Source organism: Microtus pennsylvanicus, chromosome 1 (assembly GCF_037038515.1).
Source record: "Microtus pennsylvanicus isolate mMicPen1 chromosome 1, mMicPen1.hap1, whole genome shotgun sequence".
Classification (NCBI taxonomy): Eukaryota; Metazoa; Chordata; class Mammalia; order Rodentia; family Cricetidae; genus Microtus; species Microtus pennsylvanicus.
Genome location: NC_134579.1, coordinates 56,956,160 through 56,973,708, shown reverse-complemented (window position 1 = coordinate 56,973,708; position 17,549 = coordinate 56,956,160). Strand labels below are relative to the sequence as shown.

The 17,549-nt window shown below is 44.2% G+C and overlaps 1 protein-coding gene across 5 annotated transcripts in view; it reads left to right on the top strand.

Moving 5' to 3' along the window:
- The window catches only part of Nxpe3 (neurexophilin and PC-esterase domain family member 3), a 52,346-nt gene that overhangs the window by 23,144 nt on the left and 11,653 nt on the right, over positions 1-17,549 (top strand). For all 5 annotated transcript variants that reach the window (XM_075964413.1, XM_075964430.1, XM_075964439.1 and 2 more), the window contains 2 exons: positions 9,400-10,154; positions 16,181-16,254. In XM_075964413.1, the coding sequence (XP_075820528.1) occupies positions 9,400-10,154; positions 16,181-16,254 (829 nt within the window). The remainder of the gene's footprint in view (positions 1-9,399; positions 10,155-16,180; positions 16,255-17,549) is intronic.

Sequence of the window (17,549 nt, the reverse complement as noted above, 5' to 3'; positions counted from 1 at the left end):
TTGTTTGTTTGTTTTTTCAATCATAAATTTATACTTCCTCCCCTCCTCCCATTCCCCCTGTTCCCCCACTCCCCCTCCTCCCTCCCTCTCCCTGCTTGAAAGAGGGCAGGGAAAAACCCTGCCCTGTGAGAAGTCCAAGGCCCTCCCCCTTACATCCAGGCCTAGGAGGCTGTGCATCCAAATAGGCTAGGGTCCCAAAAAGCCAATACATGCAGTAAAAACAAGTCCCAGTGCCTTCGTCAATGGCTTCTCAGTCAGCCCCCATTGTCAGCCACAATCAGAGAGTCCAGTTTGTTCAGTCCTGGTACAGCTGGATTTGGTGAGCTCCCATTAGAACAGGCACACTGTCTTAGTGGGTGGACCAACCCCTTGCGGTCCTGACTTCCTTGCTTCTCTCTCCTTCTGCCCTTCAACTGGACCTTGGGAGTTCAGTCCCTTGCTCTGATGAGGGTCCCTGTTTCTATCTCCATCCATTGCCGAACGAAGATTCTATGGTGATATTCGAGATAATCATCAGTGTGATAGTGGGGCAAGGACAGTTCAGGCACCCTCTCCTCTGCTGTCCAAGGACCTAGCTGGGGACATCCCCATGGACACCTGGGATCCCCTCTAGAGCCAAATCTCTTGCCAACCCTAAAATGGCTCCCTTAATGTAGATATCTTTTTCCCTGATCCTATATCCGCCCTTCCTCCATCTCCACCCTCCCACTCCCCCAAGCTCTCCCTAGTCTTTCCCTTCTCCCTTCCCTCTCCCCCTCTTCCCTTCCCCCAACCCCATTCCCATCCCTACCCCTACCCCCATACTCCCAACTTTTGCCTGGCAATCTTGTTTGCTTCCAATTTTAAGGAGGATCTATATGTTTTTCTTTGGGTTCACCTTGTTATTTGGCTTTTCAAGGCTTGCAAACTATAGGCTTAATGTCCTTTGTTTATGGCTAAAGTCCACTAATGAGTGAGTACATACCATATTCATCTTTTTGGGTCTGGGTTACCTCACCTCAGGATAGTGTTTTCTATTTCCATCCATTTGCATGCAAAATTCAAGATGTCATTGTTTTTAACCGCTGAGTAGTACTCTAATGTGTATATATTCCACACTTTCTTTATCCATTCTTCCATTAAGGGGCACCTAGGTGTTTCCAGGTTCTGGCTCTTACAAATAATGCTGCTATGAACATAGTTAAACAAATGCTTTTTGTAGTATGATAGGACATCTCTTGGATATATTCCCAAGAGTGGTATTGCTGGAACCTGAGGTAGGCTGATTCCCAATTCCCCGAGAAACCGCCACACTGATTTCCAAAGTGGTTGCACAAATTTGCTTTCCAACCAGCAATGGATGAGTGTACCCCTTACTCCACAACCTCTCCAACATATGTTATCATTGGTGTTTTTTATTTTAGCCATTCTGACAGGTGTAAGATGGTATCTCAAAGTTGTTTTGATTTGCATTTCCCTGATTGCTAAGGAGGTTGAACATGACCTTAAGTGTCTTTTGGCCATTTGAACTTCTTCTGTTGAGAATTCTCTGTTCAGATCAGTACCCCATTGTTCTTTTTTATTGAGAAAAGGAAAAAATAGTTTCCGCCTCCTACCAGCCTCCCATTTCCCTCCCCCTCCCTCTCCAGTCCAAAGAGCAGTCAGCGTTCCCATTTTTTAATTGGGTTATTTAGAATTTAAATGTCTACTTTCTTGAGTTCTTTATATATTTTGGAGATCAGACCTTTGTCTGATGCGGGGTTGGTGAAGATCTTTTCCTATTCAGTAGGATGCCTTTTTGTCTTAGTGTCAGTGTCCTTTGCTTTACAGAAGCTTCTCAGTTTTAGGAGTTCCCATTTATTTAATGTTGCTCTTATTGTCTGTGCTACTGGGGTTATATGTAGGAAGTCTCCTGTATGTATGTAGGTCTCCTATGCCTATGTGTTGCAGTCTTCTTCCCACTTTCTCTTCTATAAGGTTCAGTGTGGTTGGATTTAAATTGAGGTCTTTAATCCATTTGGACTTGAGTTTTGTGCATGGTGATAGATATGGATCTATTTTCATTCTTCTACAGGTTGACATCCAGTTATTCCAGCACCACTTGTTGAAGATGCTTTCTTTTTTCCATTGTATACTTTTAGCTCCTTTGCCGAAAATCAGGTGTTCATAGGTTTGTGGGTTAATATCCAGGTCTTCGATTCGATTCCATTTGTTGACCTCTCTGTTTTTATGCCTGTACCAAGCTGTTTTCAGTACTGTAGCTCTGTAATAGAGTTTGAAGTCAGAGATAGTAATGCCTCCGGAAGTTCCTTTATTATATTGGATTGTTTTGGCTATCCTGGGGTTTTTGTTTTTCTATATAAAGTTGATTATTGTTCTCTCAAGGTCTGTGAAGAATTTTGTTGGGATTTTGATGGGGATTACGTTGAATTTATAGATTGCCTTTGGTAGACTTGCCATTTTTACTATGTTGATCCTACCCACCCAAGAGCATTGGAGATCCTCTTTAATTTCCTTCTTCAAAGCCTTAAAGTTCTTGTCAAATAGATCTTTCACCTCCTTGGTCAGTGTTACCCCAAGATACTTTATGCTATTTGTGGCTATCGTGAAAGGTGAAGTTTCTCTGATTTCCCTCTCTGTTTCTCTAACCTTTGTGTATAGGAGGGCTACTGAGTTTTTTGAGTTGATCTTGTATCCTGCCACATCACTGAAGTTATTTATCAACTATAGGAGTTCTTTGGTAGAGTTTTTGGAATCACTGATGTACATTATCATATCATCTACAAATAACAAAAGTTTCACTTCTTTCTTTCTAATTCGAATCCCCTTGATCTCCTAATGTTGTCTTATTGCTATTGCTAGAACTTCAAGCACTATGTTGAAGAGATATGGTGAGAGTGGACAGCCTTGTTTTGTTCCTGATTTTAGTGGAATGGCTTTGAGTTTCTCTCCATTTAACTTGATATTAGCTGTTGGCTTGTTGTATATTGCTTTTATTATATTTAGATATGATTCTTGTATCCCTAACCTCTCCAAGACCTTTATCATAAAGGGGTGTTGAATTTTGTCAAATGCTTTTTCAGCATCTAATGAAATGATCATATGTTTTTTTTCTTTCAGTTTATTTATATGATGGATTACATTGATAGATTTTCATATGTTGAACCAGCCCTGCATCTCTGGGATGAAGCCTACTTGATCATAATGGATAATTTTTTGATGTGTTCTTGGATTCATTTTGCCAGTATTTTATTGAGAATTTTTGCATCGATGTTCATGAGCGAGATTGGTCTGTAATCTCTTTCTTGGTTGAATCTTTGTGTGGTTTTGGTATCAGGGTAACTGTAGCTTCATAAAAAGATTTTGGCAATGATTCTTCTGTTTCTATTGTGTGAAACACATTAAGGAGTATAGATATCAGCTCTTCTTGGAAAGTTCTGGTAAAATTCTGCATTAAACTCATCTGGTCCTGGGCTTTTCTTGGTTGGGAGTTTTTTTTTTTTTATGACAGCTTCTATTTCCTCACAATTTATAGGTCTATTTAAATTGTTCACCCGGTCTTGATTTAATTTTGGTATATGGTATTTATTTAAAAACAAGTCCATTCCTTTTACATTTTCCAACTTTGTGGCATATAGGCTTTTGTAGTAAGACCTAATGATTCTCTGAATTTCCTCAGTGTCTGTTATGTCCCCCTTTTCATTTCTGATCTTGTTAATTTGCTTGTTCTCTCTCTGCCTTTTGTTAGTTTGGATAGGGGTTTGCCAATCTTGTTGACTTTCTCAAAGAACCAACTCTTTGTTTCATTGATTCTTTGGATTGTTTTCTGTGTTTCTATTTTGTTGATTTCAGCCCTCAGTTTGATTATTTCCAGTTTTCTAGTCCTCCTGGGTGAGTCTGCTTCTTTTTTTTTTTCTCTAGAGCTTTCAGGTGTGCTGTTAAGTCCCCAATGTATGCTTTCTCCGTTTTCTTTAATGTGGGCACTTAGAGCTATGAACTTTCCTCTTAGCACTGATTTCATAGTGTCCCATAGGTTTGGGTATGTTGTGTCTTTTTTTTCGTTGAATTCAAGGAAGATTTTAATTTCTTTATTTCTTCCCTGACCCAGGGGTGGTTCAGTAGTTGACTGTTCAGTTTCCATGAGTTTGTAGGCTTTCTTGGGGTAGAATTGTTGTAAAATTCTAACTTTATTCCATGGTGATTTGATAAGACACAGGTGGTTACTAAATTTTTTTGTATCTGTGGATGTTTGCTTTGTTACCAATTTTGTATGAGATCAATTTTCAAGAATGTTCCATGAGATGCTGAGAAGAAGGTATATTCTTTCCTATTTGGGTGGAATGTTCTATAGATGTCTGTTAAGTCCATTTGATTCATTACCTCCATTAGTTCTCTTATTTCTCTGTCAGGTTTCTGTCTGGTTGACCTGTCCATTGGTGAGAGAGGAGTGTTGAAGTCTCCTACTATTAGTGTGTGGGGTTTGATATGTGCTTTGAGTTCTAGTAATGTTTCTTTTACATAAGTGGGTGTTTTTATATTAGGGGCATAGATATTCAGGATTGAGACTTCATCCTGATGAATTGTTCCTGTCATAAGTATAAAGTGTCCATCTCCATCTCTTCTGATTGATTTTAGTTTGAAGTCAATTTTGTTAGATATTAGTATAGCCACACCCGCTTGTTTCTTAGGTCCGTTTGATTGAAAAACCATTTCCCAACCCTTTACTCTGAGTAAATGTCTGTCTTTGTGGTTGAGGTGTGTTTCTTGTAAACAGCAGAATGTTGGACCCTGTTTTCGCATCCATTCTCTTAACCCGTGCCTTTTTATAGGTGAATTGAGTCCATTGATATTAAGTGATATTAATGTCCAGTGGTTGTTAACTCTGGTTATTATTATTTTTTTTGGTTGTAGAGTTTGTGTTTCGCTTCTTTGAGTTGTTCTTGTCGATGGTTGTTAGATGTCTGAGGTATTGTGGGTGTTATTGGGTTCTCTGGGTTGTGATTTTCCTTCTATTACTTTCTGTAAGGCTGGGTTTGTGGCTACATATTGTTTAAATTTGCTTTTATCCTGGAATATCTTGTTTTCTCCATTTATGGTGAAAGAAAGCTTGGCAGGGCATAGTAGTTTGGGCTTGCATCCATGGTGTCTTAGTTTCTGCAGCACATCTATCCAAGACCTTCTGGCTTTCATGGTTTCCATAGAGAAGTCAGGTGTAATTCTGATAGGTTTACCTTTATATGTTTCTTGACCTTTCATTTGGTGCTCTTAATATTCTTTCTTTATTCTGTATGTTTTGTGTTTTGATTATTATGTGGCAAGGGGAAGTTTTTTTTTTTGATACAGTCTATTTGGTGTTCTGTATGCTTCTTGTATCTTCATAGGAATATCCTTCTTTAGGTTGGGAAAGTTTTCTTATATAATTTTGTTGAATATATTTTCTGGGCCTTTGAGCTGTAATTCTTCTCCTTCTACCCCTTTTATTCTTAGGTTTGGTCTTTTCTTGGTGTCCCAGATTTCCTGGATGTTTTGTGATGAGAATTTGTTGGATCTGCTGTTTTCTTTGATCAGTGCGTTTATTTCCTCTATAGTATCTTCAGCATCTGAGATTCGTTCTTCTATCTCTTGTATTCTGTTGGTTATGTTTGTCTCTGTAGTTTCTGTTTGTTTACCCAGATTTTCCATATCCTGCCATCTCTTGGTTTGTGTTTTCTTCATTGCCTCCATTTCAGTTTTCAGGTCTTGAACCGTTTCCATTACCTGTTTGATTTCTTTTTCTAGGTTTTCTTGGGTATCTTTGAGGGATTTATTCATTTCTTCTAACTTTTTGTTAGTCTTTGCATTCATTTCTTTAAAGGAGTTTTTCACATCCTGTTTAATGGTCTCTAACACTTTCATAATGTTACGTCTAAAGTCTATTTCTTCTACGTCTTCTGGATTAGGGTATTCATGTCTTCCTGTTGTATGTTCGCTGGATTCTGGCCTTATCATGTTGTTTTTCAGATTGTTGGAGGAATTCTTGCATTGGTGTCTGCCCATCTCTTCCTTCAAATGCTGTTAGGAGGGTCTTGGTGACTTGGTCCGATCTTTGCTGTGGCTACCTGTGTACTTGGGGGTTTTTCTTGGTCTGCCATTTCTTAGGTCCCCTCAGCTCTGGAGTTGTCTCTTAGATCCTCTCCACCCAGAAGTAGGTCCTCTGGACAGATCTTCTGGTACAGGATCAGGGCCACTTGCTGGCCAGGGACCTAGCAGACAAAAGGGCGGGCTTGCTGAGTGCAGGCTCAGTGGCACAAAGAAACTCCTGCAGCAGTTGCACTCACCACTTTGACCCCAGACCCTCAGCCCGGCAGCAGGCTGAGTTGTGGGATCCTATGACCCCGCAGATGGGAAGGGGTGCCTGGGGGCAAGCTGGGATGGGATAAGAAGAGAAAGGCATTAGCCGGAGAGAGAAGCCCCCGCTGAATGGCCAGAAGGTTTAGGGGATTGGAGCATGTCTGTACTCCCTTTCTGGGGCGTCCAGCCGGCCGGTCAGGTACACACTTACCTCTCCAGGTGGCTCTTCTGGTACAGGATCAGGGCCCCTTGCTGGCCAGGGACCTCGCAGACCCACAAATCATTTTTGTGATCTGAAGTTACAGCAGCTGCAGACAGTAGTGGCCAGAGCCCGAGGTGCTGCCACACTTTACCCATTGCTGCGGGTCCTCAGAGCTGCCCGCAGCCTGAGGGGCCACCACATGTGTGTCTGCGGGTCCCTGGAGCTGCCCACAGCCTGAGGGGCCACCACATGTGTGTCTGCGGGTCCCTGGAGCTGCCCACAGCCTAAGGACCACCACATGTGTGTCTGCGGGTCCCTGGAGCCGCCTGCAGCATGAGGAACCACCACATGTGTGTCTGTGGGTCCCTGGAGCCGCCTGCAGCATGAGGGACCACCACATGTGTGTCTGCGGGTTCCTGGAGCTGCCCGCAGCCTGAGGGGCCACCACATGTGTGTCTGCGGGTTCCTGGAGCCACCCACAGCCTAAGGAACCACCACATGTGTGTCTGTGGGTCCCTGGAGCCGCCCGCAGCCTGAGGGGCCACCACATGTGTGTCTGCGGGTTCCTGGAGCCGCCCACAGCCTAAGGAACCACCACATGTGTGTCTGCGGGTTTCTGGAGCTGCCCATAGCCTAAGGACGACCACATGTGTGTCTGCGGGTCCCTGGAGCCGCCCGCAGCCTAAGGAACCACCACATGTGTGTCTGTGGGTCCCTGGAGCCGCCCACAGCCTAAGGAACCACCACATGTGTGTCTGTGGGTCCCTGGAGCCGCCCGCAGCCTGAGGGGCCACCACGTGTGTCTGCGGGTTCCTGGAGCCGCCCACAGCCTAAGGAACCACCACATGTGTGTCTGTGGGTTCCTGGAGCCGCCCACAGCCTAAGGAACCACCACATGTGTGTCTGTGGGTCCCTGGAGCCGCCCGCAGCCTGAGGGGCCACCACATGTGTGTCTGCGGGTTCCTGGAGCCGCCCACAGCCTAAGGAACCACCACATGTGTGTCTGTGGGTCCCTGAGCCGCCCGCAGCCTGAGGGGCCACCACATGTGTGTCTGCGGGTTCCTGGAGCCGCCCACAGCCTAAGGAACCACCACATGTGTGTCTGTGGGTCCCTGGAGCCGCCCACAGCCTAAGGAACCACCACATGTGTGTCTGTGGGTCCCTGGAGCCGCCCACAGCCTAAGGAACCACCACATGTGTGTCTGTGGGTCCCTGGAGCCGCCTGCAGCCTAAGGAACCACCACATGTGTGTCTGTGGGTCCCTGGAGCCGCCTGCAGCATGAGGGACCACCACATGTGTGTCTGTGGGTCCCTGGAGTCACCCACAGCCTAAGGAACCACCACATGTGTGTCTGTGGGTCCCTGGAGCCGCCTGCAGCATGAGGGACCACCACATGTGTGTCTGTGGGTCCCTGGAGCCGCCCACAGCCTAAGGAACCACCACATGTGTGTCTGTGGGTCCCTGAAGCCACCTGCAGCATGAGGGGCCACCATATGTGTGTCTATGGGTCCCCAAGTGGCCATCAGAGGCAGCAGCCTGAGTCTTAGTTGCTTAATTGTAAAATTTGTTTTGTATTATTTTTTAAGGCTTTTGTGGTGCTGAGCATTGAGCTGAGGGCCTTGTCTGTGTGCAGCAAGTACAGAGCCACTGAGCTACTTACGCTCACTGTTGACTTAAATTCCCTGTCTGAAAAGTCCAGCGCTCTTTCTGCACCTGACGTGGCTGCTCCCTCCTGCTCACTGTTGACTTAAATTCCCTATCTGATAAGTCCAGCACTCCTTCTGCACCTGACGTGGCTGCTCCATCCTGCTCACTGTTGATTTAAATTCCCTGTCTGATAAGTCCAGCGCTCTTTCTGCACCTGACGTGGCTGCTCCCTCCTGCTCACTGTTGACTTAAATTCCCTGTCTGATAAGTCCAGCGCTCCTCCTGTACCTGACATGGCTGCTCCTCCTTGCTGTCTTCAAATTCTGGTTTTTTTTTTTTAATTTTTAACAATTGAATTTGCCTTGCAGTTTGTTGTTGAATTCTAGACACAATGAGCTTGGTGAAAGAAGCTGCTCTGTGGGCTTCTTGTAAAATGGTGGCTTGTACGGGGGGATGAGGAGCATTCTGGTGGTCTGTTTCGCTGGAGTCCTTTGGTGAGCACGTACCCCCGCGAATGGACTTCCTTCATGTGTGTTGGTTCCTACCCTTGGTACAGGCTGGAGTTGGAGGTTTCTCTTTTCCCAGTTGGGTTTCGGGTATGGAAAAGTAGCTTCTCACCTGATGTCTTAGTTAGGGTTTCTTTTGCTGTGAAGAGACACCATGACCACCGCAGCTTTTATAAGCTTATAGGTTCAGGGGTCTCATCCTGGCAGAAAGCATGGTGGCATGCAGGCAGACATGGTGCTGGAGAAGGAGCTGAGAGTTCTCCATTCAGATCAGTGGGCCGCAGGAAGAGCGTGACACTGGGCCTGGCTCACTCTAGTGACACACTTTCTCCACCAGGGCCATGCCTACTCCAACAAGGCCATGCCTCCTAATAGCCACTCCCTGAGCCTGTGGTGACCATTTTCATTCAGGGCACCACACTTGGTTACTGATCATCAATATTCCTTTTTAAAAGATGGTTTCTTTCTCCATTCCATGGCTAGAAGCTCAGGGAAACTTTTCTCTGATAATTCACTGTAAGAATCCACATACAGCTCCCAGAGGTAAGATTTGTGTAGCTGCAGAGACCTCTCTATGAATTTTCCATGAATCTTATTCTGCTACAGTAACTGTGAAACTTGCAGGCTGTTTTGAAACAGTTTAATCTCAGTTGACATTATACAAATTTAAACCGATATAGAGATTTTTTGGCTGATATTCAGAGAAGTGTGGTTTCTGTTGTCTTTTTCCTTAGTACTTGGACCATGAGACGCTCTCAGGGACGTTCATCGACAGCAGTGGACAGTTTGTTTCCCCGCAGGCTACGGGCATTAGCCGGAATCCGTACTGTGGTTATGAGCACCAGGCCCTGTCCAGTCAGGAACGGGTAGAAGAGGATGCATTGCTTGCTGCCTCACAGTGGCAGGTGCCTGATGTGGACTTGGTCCCTTTCGTGAAGAGCACCGACCCTTCCTCCAGCTATTTTGTCATCTTGAATTCTGCAGCTGTCTTCAAGGTGGGGAGCCAGCTGGAGGTGCTAGTTCACGTGCACGATTTTGAAGGGAAGCCCAAGAAGTATGGCGGAGACTACCTGCAGGCCAGAATTCACTCGCCCAAGCTGCAGGCGGGGGCCATGGGCAGAGTGGTAGACTACCAGAATGGGTTCTACAAAGTGTTTTTTACCCTGCTCTGGCCTGGCAGAGTCAGAGTGTCCATATCTCTGGTTCACCCCAGTGAAGGGATCAGAGTTCTTCAGTACCTGCAGGAAGCGAAACCAGACAGGGTCTATTTCAAGAGTCTTTTCCGTTCAGGAAGGATTTCGGAAACGATGAAGTGCAATGTGTGCCTCCCGGGAAGTCTTCCCCTGTGCAACTTTACAGACCTCTACACCGGGGAGCCCTGGTTCTGCTTCAAACCAAAGAAGCTCCCCTGCAGCAGCAGAATCAACCACTTCAAGGGCGGATACATGAAGGGCCTTCTCACTGCTGCGGACAGTGCTTTCTTTCAGAGGTACGCCGCCGTCGGGGTGCTGGGGGTGAAGAGGTCTGCCCCATTGTCTTTGCACATTTAGGGGACCCTTGTAGGTATGCATTTTGTGTCTGTCTGAACCTGGCCCCGTCAGAAGAGGTGTGGCATTGCATAAGAAGACTGGCATCTGCACTTTTTTTGTTCAGTGTTTTAAAAGGGAAGTTTAGTGCTTGTTTAACTTTAAGTTAAAGGCCTTTTACCCTCCAGTCTTTGTTCTTATTCTGCTTTTTTTTTTGTTTTTTGTTTTTTTGTTTTTTCGAGACAAGGTATCTCTGTAGCTTTGGAGCGTGTCCTGGAACCAGCTCTTATAGACCAGGCTGGCCTCGAACTCACAGAGATCCGCCTGCCTCTGCCTCCCAAGTGCTGGGATTAAAGGTGTGTGCTACCACTGCTCTCTGCTCTGTTTTATGTTAGAGGTACGCACCATGTTTATTGCTACATAGGCAATACTACTTATGCACAGAACAGGGTTTTGTTTTTTTTTTGACAAAAAAACCCCCAAGATTATCAGGAGATGGCTTAGTACATGCTTGCTATGCAAATCTGACACCTGAGTTCCGTCCTCTAAGCCCACATAAAAAGCCTGCTGTGGCACACATCTGTAATCCCAGCACTCCTGTGGCAAGATGGATGGGAGGCAGAAACAGGAGAATTGTCCAGAAGCTTGCAAGCCAGCTGGCCTGGAGTATGTAATATGGCAGAAACAAGAGAGACCCTACCTCATCAAAGTGGGAGGCTCAAAAAGTAGTTCTCTGACCCACCCCCATGCTGTGGCACTGTGTATTGTGCTCCCTGACCCCTACCCCGGGATAGAGGTATTGAGGGCTAGCCACTGGTACTTGAGGGTCGTGAGTGATGCTAAGATGTTGAAGAAACAGATCAGCTTTTAAATATTATAAATGCTTATCTATATTAAATGGATATGACAGTATTACTGAGCTAACTTAGTAAGCATAGGATCAAGGTGTTCCACAGTAAACCCTGTATTTTAACAGACGTTGAAAGTATTATTTATGGTATTGTGCTAAAATACTTATTTTCAGCATAAAACAGAATGTTTTTCAGCACAGCCAGTATATGGTAATGGGCAGAATGAAAAAATTATAGGATCAGTCTGAATTGAAATTTGTGTTTTCTTCAACATTGCATGGAATTCTGAACTGAAATAAGAGTCCTGGGGAAAAGTTATGTTGGATAGGAGAAGTTACTTCTACTCTTCTATTGTAGCAGGGTAACTGTGGCTGACAATAGCTAACTGAATACTTAAAAATATAAGCAGAGTGGAGTTTGAATGTTTCCAGCATAAACAAGTGGTAAATATTTGCGACGATATGCCATTTTCCCTTTTCTAAGCGTTATATGTAAGCATGCATTATAGGTATGTTGTGCTTTGTGCCTATGATTGCTAAGTGACAAAAAGCTATAAAACTATAAAAAGCCATAAAAAATGAAGTTATAAAACTACCTGGTCAAAAGCACAATCATTTGGAAGAACTTATAAATGTATATTTTAAATAATTTAAAAGATTTCTTTTTCGTGGATGGGTATTTTGCTTGCATGCATGTGTGATGTATGTGTGTATACCATGTGCATGCTTGGTGTCTATGGAGGTCAGAAGAAGGAACCAGGGTCACAGATGGTTGGGAACCACGATGTGGGTGTTAGGAGTCAAACCCAGGTCCTCTCTAAGAGCAGCGAGTGCTCTTAACCGTGAAGCCATCTCCTCAGTCCTTCTAAATACTTTCTTTTCTGAATTGAAAAATTTTTTTTCATACAGCATACTTTGGTGGTACTTTTCCTCCATCCCTAACCCTTCTGGCTTCTCCCCATGAATATTTTCACTCCCATATGAAATGCCTGCATGCAGGGCTCTGGTAGAGAACTGTTTTCATTGAGTAAAGTTAGACATCCTGAAGTTTGAATATTTAATATTTTATGGCTTCTCATATTGGCAGGAGAAATGTTTGGTGAATCGTGTAGTTGTTGGAGCTTCTTAAATAAAACTGATTTTCCATTTTCCACAAGTCAGCCTGTGGTCCTGTCATGCGTTTATTTTCAGGGCCAGTAGAGGGAGCCTGATTCCACACAGATACTGGACAGTGCTCTAGAGGACCAGTGTTTTGTGTGGCTGAATAAACAAAACAAAACAAAGACGGAAAATATCCTACACATAAATCTAAAAGTTTATTTATTTGGTTTTTCAAGGCAGGCTTTCTCTGTGTAGCCCTGGTTGTCCTCAAACTTTCTCTGTAGACCAGGACAGCATTGAAATCACAGAGTCGTACCTGCCTGTCTCCCAAGTGCTGGGATTACAGGTGTGCGCCACCACTGCCTGGATACTTATACATTTTTAAGACCAAGACTTACTATATAACTGGCGAGAAAACCCACCTTCCTGATGCAGCCTCGTAAATGATGAAAATTACAGGCGGGTGCTACCATGCCAAGTTTCAAGAATTTCATTTCTTTTAATTTTAAAATTAAATTTATTTTTTAAAGTTTTATGTATGTGTACTGTATTTGCATATTTTAAGTTTCAGCTCAGACCCAAGATTTACTAGTTTTCAATGAGTATGAGCATGTTATTTTATTTCTATGCATTTTTTTTTTGCCTCTATGTGAAGACTATCCAGTTGGACTGGGTCATCAGTCTGTCCAGTGGCTCCCAGTGAGGAAGAAGCATGGTTGTAATTTAACCAAGTTTCCGGGATAGAGAGTTGAACAGCAAAACATGTAAAGACGTTCCTAACACCACATCCCAGCAGTAGAGACAAAAGCACATGAAGACCCTGTTATTACAGAAAGAGAAAAGGATGCCATGCAGCTGCCTGGACTGGGATTGGCTGGCTAATGACATGGTGTAGGTTGTAGAACGTCATCCTCCTAAAGCTCTCTGCAACTGGGATGATTGCTAGGGTAGGTGTTCGAGGTCGCTTACATTTGATGGAAACCTATTAATATTTTAAATTCCTTACCCTTCACATTGCTACATTCTACCTAGCAACAGTTTATCTCCAAAGAAAAAGGAAACTGGTCTTAATGACCTTTGGACACAGTGCTTTGAGCTCCCTCGAGTTTGTTGAGTTTGTCTTTATTTTGACCTCTGTCTAAGGTTGTCTACCTTGCTTAGGCTAGAAAAAATTAAGAAGCTTTGCTGTTATTTTGTTTGTTTGAAATAGGAGCTCATGGTAGCCCAGGCTGGCCTGGAATTCACTGTGTAGCCCAGACTGGCTTCAAATTTGTAGTTGATTCTCATTTTTCCAAGTGTTGGAATTATGGACAGAGTGACTGCACCTGGCTAGCTTTGAGGTTTGGTTCTTCAAATCCTAGGTAGATGATTAACGATCTTTGTCCTTTATCCTTAGGAGAGAGAAAATGTTGGTCTTAGGAAGGACTCTCCCTCAAAGATTCTATTATTAGAGCAGGCATTTCAAAATGACAATATCATGAAGAAGTTTTTTTTTTTTATTTTTAACGTGATTTATACTTTCTTTCTGGTCATGGTGGTTCATACCTGTAGCCCAAACTTAGGAGGCCAGGGCAAGAGGATTGGGAGTTCAAGGGTAACCTGAGCTCAAACGGAATAAAACCTAACAGAGGGGGCAGGATCAGTAGCCCACTCTGTAAAGCGATTGCTGTACAGACATGGGGAGCCGGGTTAGGTCTTCAGAACACACCGAGGGTCTAGGTGTGGTGATGGGTATATGTGATTTCAGCAGAGAGTGGCAAAGACAAGCAGTCTCCTGGGTCTTCTAAGCCAGCCAGCCTAGCCTACTCGGTGAGCCTCAGAACAGTGAAAAACCCTGTCTAAGGGTGTTCTCTGGCCTTCCTACCATACATGCACACACATGAACAAGTTAATGTTTGCATGCATACCTGTGCTCACACATAAACCCAACCAACCAAACCAGTCCAACAAAAGTAAGCACACAGTGACCCTGCAGCTGCTCTAAGTTTTTGGGAAACTTTGATGTTGTCACCAGCTGCCTGTCTTTTAGATTCCCGGTTGTTAGTGTCATCCTATTTGGTTTTCTTATCCTCAACGCGTGCTGTATGCGTACGCTTGTGTCTGTTTTCCTGCTGGAAATAGAGTAGGCTGCAGACATCAGAGCACCGACCCCAGCAGCAAACATCTCCGAGAGCAGGGTATGCGTACGCTTGTGTCTGTTTTCCTGCTGGAAATAGAGTAGGCTGCAGACATCAGAGCACCGACCCCAGCAGCAAACATCTCCGAGAGCAGGGTATGCGTACGCTTGTGTCTGTTTTCCTGCTGGAAATAGAGTAGGCTGCAGACATCAGAGCACCGACCCCAGCGGCAAACATCTCCGAGAGCAGGGTATGCGTACGCTTGTGTCTGTTTTCCTGCTGGAAATAGAGTAAGCTGCAGACATCAGAGCACCGACCCCAGCAGCAAACATCTCCAAGAGCAGGGTGTCCAGCGAGTCATCATAACAGTTATCACAGTTGGGACATTTGTCACTGATACAGCACTGGTGACCAGTGCGTGCGTCTAGTTCATGTCTGGGTGTCCCCAGTGTTGTCCTTTGTTAATTATGTGATCTATGATCACATTCTATACTTTGTTATCTTTTTAAATTGAGGAAAATTCTTTCATCTCTTGTGCTTTTTATGGGATGGACAATTTCAATATTGATTTTTGTTGTTGTTGTTGTTGTTTGAGACAGGGTTTCCCTGTGTAACAGTCCTAGCTGTCCTGGAACTAGCTCTTGTAGACCAGGCTGTCCTCATACTCACAGTGATTCACCTGCCTCTGCCTCCCGCGTGCTGGGATTAAAGGCATGTGCCACCACTGCCCGGCCCAATATTGATACTTTTATAAAATGTTTTCTTACTTTAGATTTGCTTTGTTGTTTTCATACAACTAAATTGAGGTTAAATATTTTTGCAGGAAAATTATGGGGAAACTGTCCTTCAAGCTTTATGTGAAAGTTATTATGTATTTTTGGATAAAAGCAACTCTTAAGTTTTTGAGAGTGGTTTACATGTGCGCTCTTGAAAGTCACCAAATGTCTTTGTGTAAAATAAGGAATTCTGTTGTACTCCAGCGTAGCCAGCCCTGTATAGATCCTTCATTACTTGTTTTTTGTCTGTGTTCTGTAGAATATCAATTCCCATTAGGGAGGAGATTCTGGGAGTCTTACCACATAAGCCAGAGCTAGACGGTGTCCCGGATGTAAGTGGAGCTTACTCTTCATCCCTAGGATGAACACATTGTTCTTGAACAGGGAGCGCTGGAAATATCCCACAGGAGGCCAAGCAGTCTGCATTTTTAAAGCTCGTTTTTGATAGGAGTACCAGAGTCCCGGCAGTGACTCTTCTGGATCCCCAGCCCTTGCTGCTGGCTTTCGCTCTCCTTCAGGTTTTCAAGAGAATTTACTGAGCATAGCGCTAGTCTGCAGCCTGAGCTAAGAGCTAAAGATTCAAAGTGAGTGAAGCCCCACCCATATCCTTGAGAGGTGTGTGTAGGGGCGCAGACACCTGGAGAGTCCGCACTGGTGAACAAAGACTGTTTGCGTACTATTTGGAGGCAGGGCATCTCCTCGGGGACTCCTCCCAGACCTGGGCTTGCCCTAGGAACCTAGCATACTTAGTTCAATAGAGACTTGTGACCCCAAAATCACGTAGTAACAAAGTAGAATTCTGTTTTCAAAAGGAACATTCAACCTGGAGTTAGATACTGTGGAGTTGCATTCCTAAGACTGGCAAAGTAGTATGTATAGTTTGTGTGTATGTGTGTGTGTGAACAACAGTGAAGACATATTGAGGATTTAGTAATTTCTCTTCAGTGTGTAGTACCTTCTCTCAAGAGCCCTAGCTTAATAACTATTAGTCATATTGGTTAATTTTTCTGCTTCACTTATAAGGCGCCGTGAAAGCATATGTATTTTTTTCACTTACAGGTAAAGAAACACAACTGCAAACAAATGTCCCTGAATCTCAATCTAAACTCGTGATTTCTTTTTTTTTTTTTCATTTTCTTCCAAAGTGGTGTCAATATCAAAATGCCGATCAACTCCAGCGGACCTGACTGGGTGACTGTGATTTCCAGGAGAACGAAAGGTAAAATTAGATGAGCTTGATGATGGTTCTCTTTCCCTTCAAGAGTGTTCATTTGTTATTTTCTGAGTGTTCCCCCGTGTGTGTGTGTGTATGCACACTGCAGGCCTGCAGTACACAGGAGCCAGGTCAGGGAGCTGGAGCTCCTGGGGCTGGAGTGTCAGAACACTGTGAGGGGCCGTGGAGGAGCTGGGAACCCAGCCGGGGTCCTCTGCGGGAGCAGCTGTGCCCTTGACTGCTGGGCCATCTCTCCAGCCCCATGTGTTGTTTCGATGTTAAGGGGTTTGATGTACAAGACGGGTTTCACCCGTTCTTATGTCATGGCTTCTTCTGAGCGCGAACTGAGAATAGTGGGGGCTTATGTTTAAAACTCAGCTAGATCTTGTGTATTTAATTCTGGGCTGTTCTAGGTGTGCTAATGTAAAACTTGTCTTCTTTTTCTTCCACGGTATACTCTATATTTATCTAGAGCCTCTAGAGCTATGTTTTCTAATAGGGAAGCTTCTAACCTTTTGTTGCTACTAAGACAGAAATAGCTCAAAATAAAATAAAATTAAAAACCTAAAAGCCCAGTCGGTAACTTCATTATGTTTGGCGGTATGTCAAGTGCTGTTGGATAATTTTGTACTATAGATAATCAGGACAGGTATGTAAATAGTTACGTGAGGTGTTGAAACACTTGCGTAGAGGTGGAATTTAGGATTCGGTCGAAAAGTGTCCATTTTTTAGCATTTCCAAGGCCTGGGCTCAGTCTGTGGTTGACTCACAGCAGCACCTACAAACCGGTGAGTTGACACAATTCTGATCTACGGGTGTAAGTATTAATATAAAAGTGTAAGCTGGGAACAGCAGCTTACATCTGTCATCGTTGGGAGGCTGAGGCAGGGGGACTGCTTTGAGTCCAGGCTAACTTGAACTACATAGTGAGATTCTGTCTCACAGCACCAAAGCCATAAAAGAATGAAACTCAGAGGAGGAAAGGTGCTGTCTTTGCTATAGTAAATTTAGAGAGCAGGAGGCTTCATAGGTAGGAGAAAACTTTGTAGTTATTGATAACATTTATCCCCCAATGACATGTATTGCCATCCCCTTTGCCACAAGGACTAGATATACAATACATGTGCACCCAGAAGGATGGGTATTATATATGCCTTGTGTAAGCTATGCAGAACGAATCAAGGAGCCAGGACCACCTCAAGGGGGCAGTGTGCTCCTTTGTTTCCTGCAAAACCAAACCCCCTGCACCCAGAGATCAGATTTTCTTCACTGCATCAAACCAGAAGTCTTCAGGTTTTGCT